Here is a 1,086-nt window from a genome sequence, read left to right on the forward strand (position 1 = left end):
ATATACTATATTTAATATATTTGTCTATTTGTATAATATAATATATTTATATATACACAGAAATATACTTCTGGCTTCCATATGTTGTAAAATAGGGGATTTTATTGTTTTAAATTATTATTCATACTGGAACTCAAACTTCGTCATCTATCATTTTAAATTATTATTTACTGTGAATTTTGCTATCAAGCAGTGACCGACCAACAGTTTGAGCTTAATTCACAAACTGTACTGGAGTAAATAGAAGTATTAGTGTCAGTAAAACCAGTATTCACATCCTGGTACCAGCAAGTCAGCTGTGTTATATATCAGGCAAAATACCTCTCCTCAACAGTATCAGTTTCCTTGACCAAAAAAAGGGACTCAAAATATCCACTTTTGCTAGGAGTAATGAGACGTTGTTTATAAAATACCCAGAGTGGTGCCTGGAATGTAGTAGATGCACATTAAATATGAAGTCAACTCTGCTCTCTTTCCCCAATTGTCCAACCTGAGCTCCTGGCATCCTGCTGCTAATGCTGTCTTCCTCTAGAATCAAAGAACCAGAGGTGCCCTAGAAAGGCCTTCAAAGGTAGCGTGAAAATTGATAACACATGAAACAACAGAGGTCTAAGTGTATGTGGAAAGGAAAGATAGCTTCCTAGCAGAGGAATGAGTGTTTTTTGGTGATGCTTGCTCTACTTACCCCATGGCCCAGGTTGGACACGAGCATCGGGCCCCTCCAGTTTGCCCAGCAGTACCTGCAACTGTCTTTCCGACTACCCAGTGCCAATGTGTATGGGCTGGGAGAACATGTGCACCAGCAGTACCGCCACAACATGACCTGGAACACCTGGCCCATCTTCACCAGGGATGCCACCCCCACCAAGGTGAGGTGCCTTTCCTCCTCAGTATCGCCTACAGTAAGGGATACCCTCCTTCCTTTCCTAAAAGTAGCCTGCGGGAATACATCTATCTTACTTCGCTCATTTTAGATGTGTTAGTGTTGAGGAATATTTGTTCTTGAGACCTATAAATTCAGGAATATAGCAATATTAGAAATAAAAAAATAAATTAGAAATTTGCTAGCAAATTTGAAATGTAGCA

At 39.7% G+C, this 1,086-nt stretch overlaps 1 protein-coding gene across 1 annotated transcript in view; it reads left to right on the forward strand.

Moving 5' to 3' along the window:
* Positions 1-1,086, forward strand: part of MGAM2 (maltase-glucoamylase 2 (putative)) — a 117,549-nt gene that overhangs the window by 15,613 nt on the left and 100,850 nt on the right. The window contains exon 6 of the mRNA XM_011941323.1: positions 698-869. Coding sequence (XP_011796713.1) covers positions 698-869 — 172 coding nt within the window. The remainder of the gene's footprint in view (positions 1-697; positions 870-1,086) is intronic.

Source organism: Colobus angolensis, unplaced genomic scaffold (genome assembly GCF_000951035.1).
Source record: "Colobus angolensis palliatus isolate OR3802 unplaced genomic scaffold, Cang.pa_1.0 Scaffold2, whole genome shotgun sequence".
NCBI classification, from domain to species: domain Eukaryota; kingdom Metazoa; phylum Chordata; class Mammalia; order Primates; family Cercopithecidae; genus Colobus; species Colobus angolensis.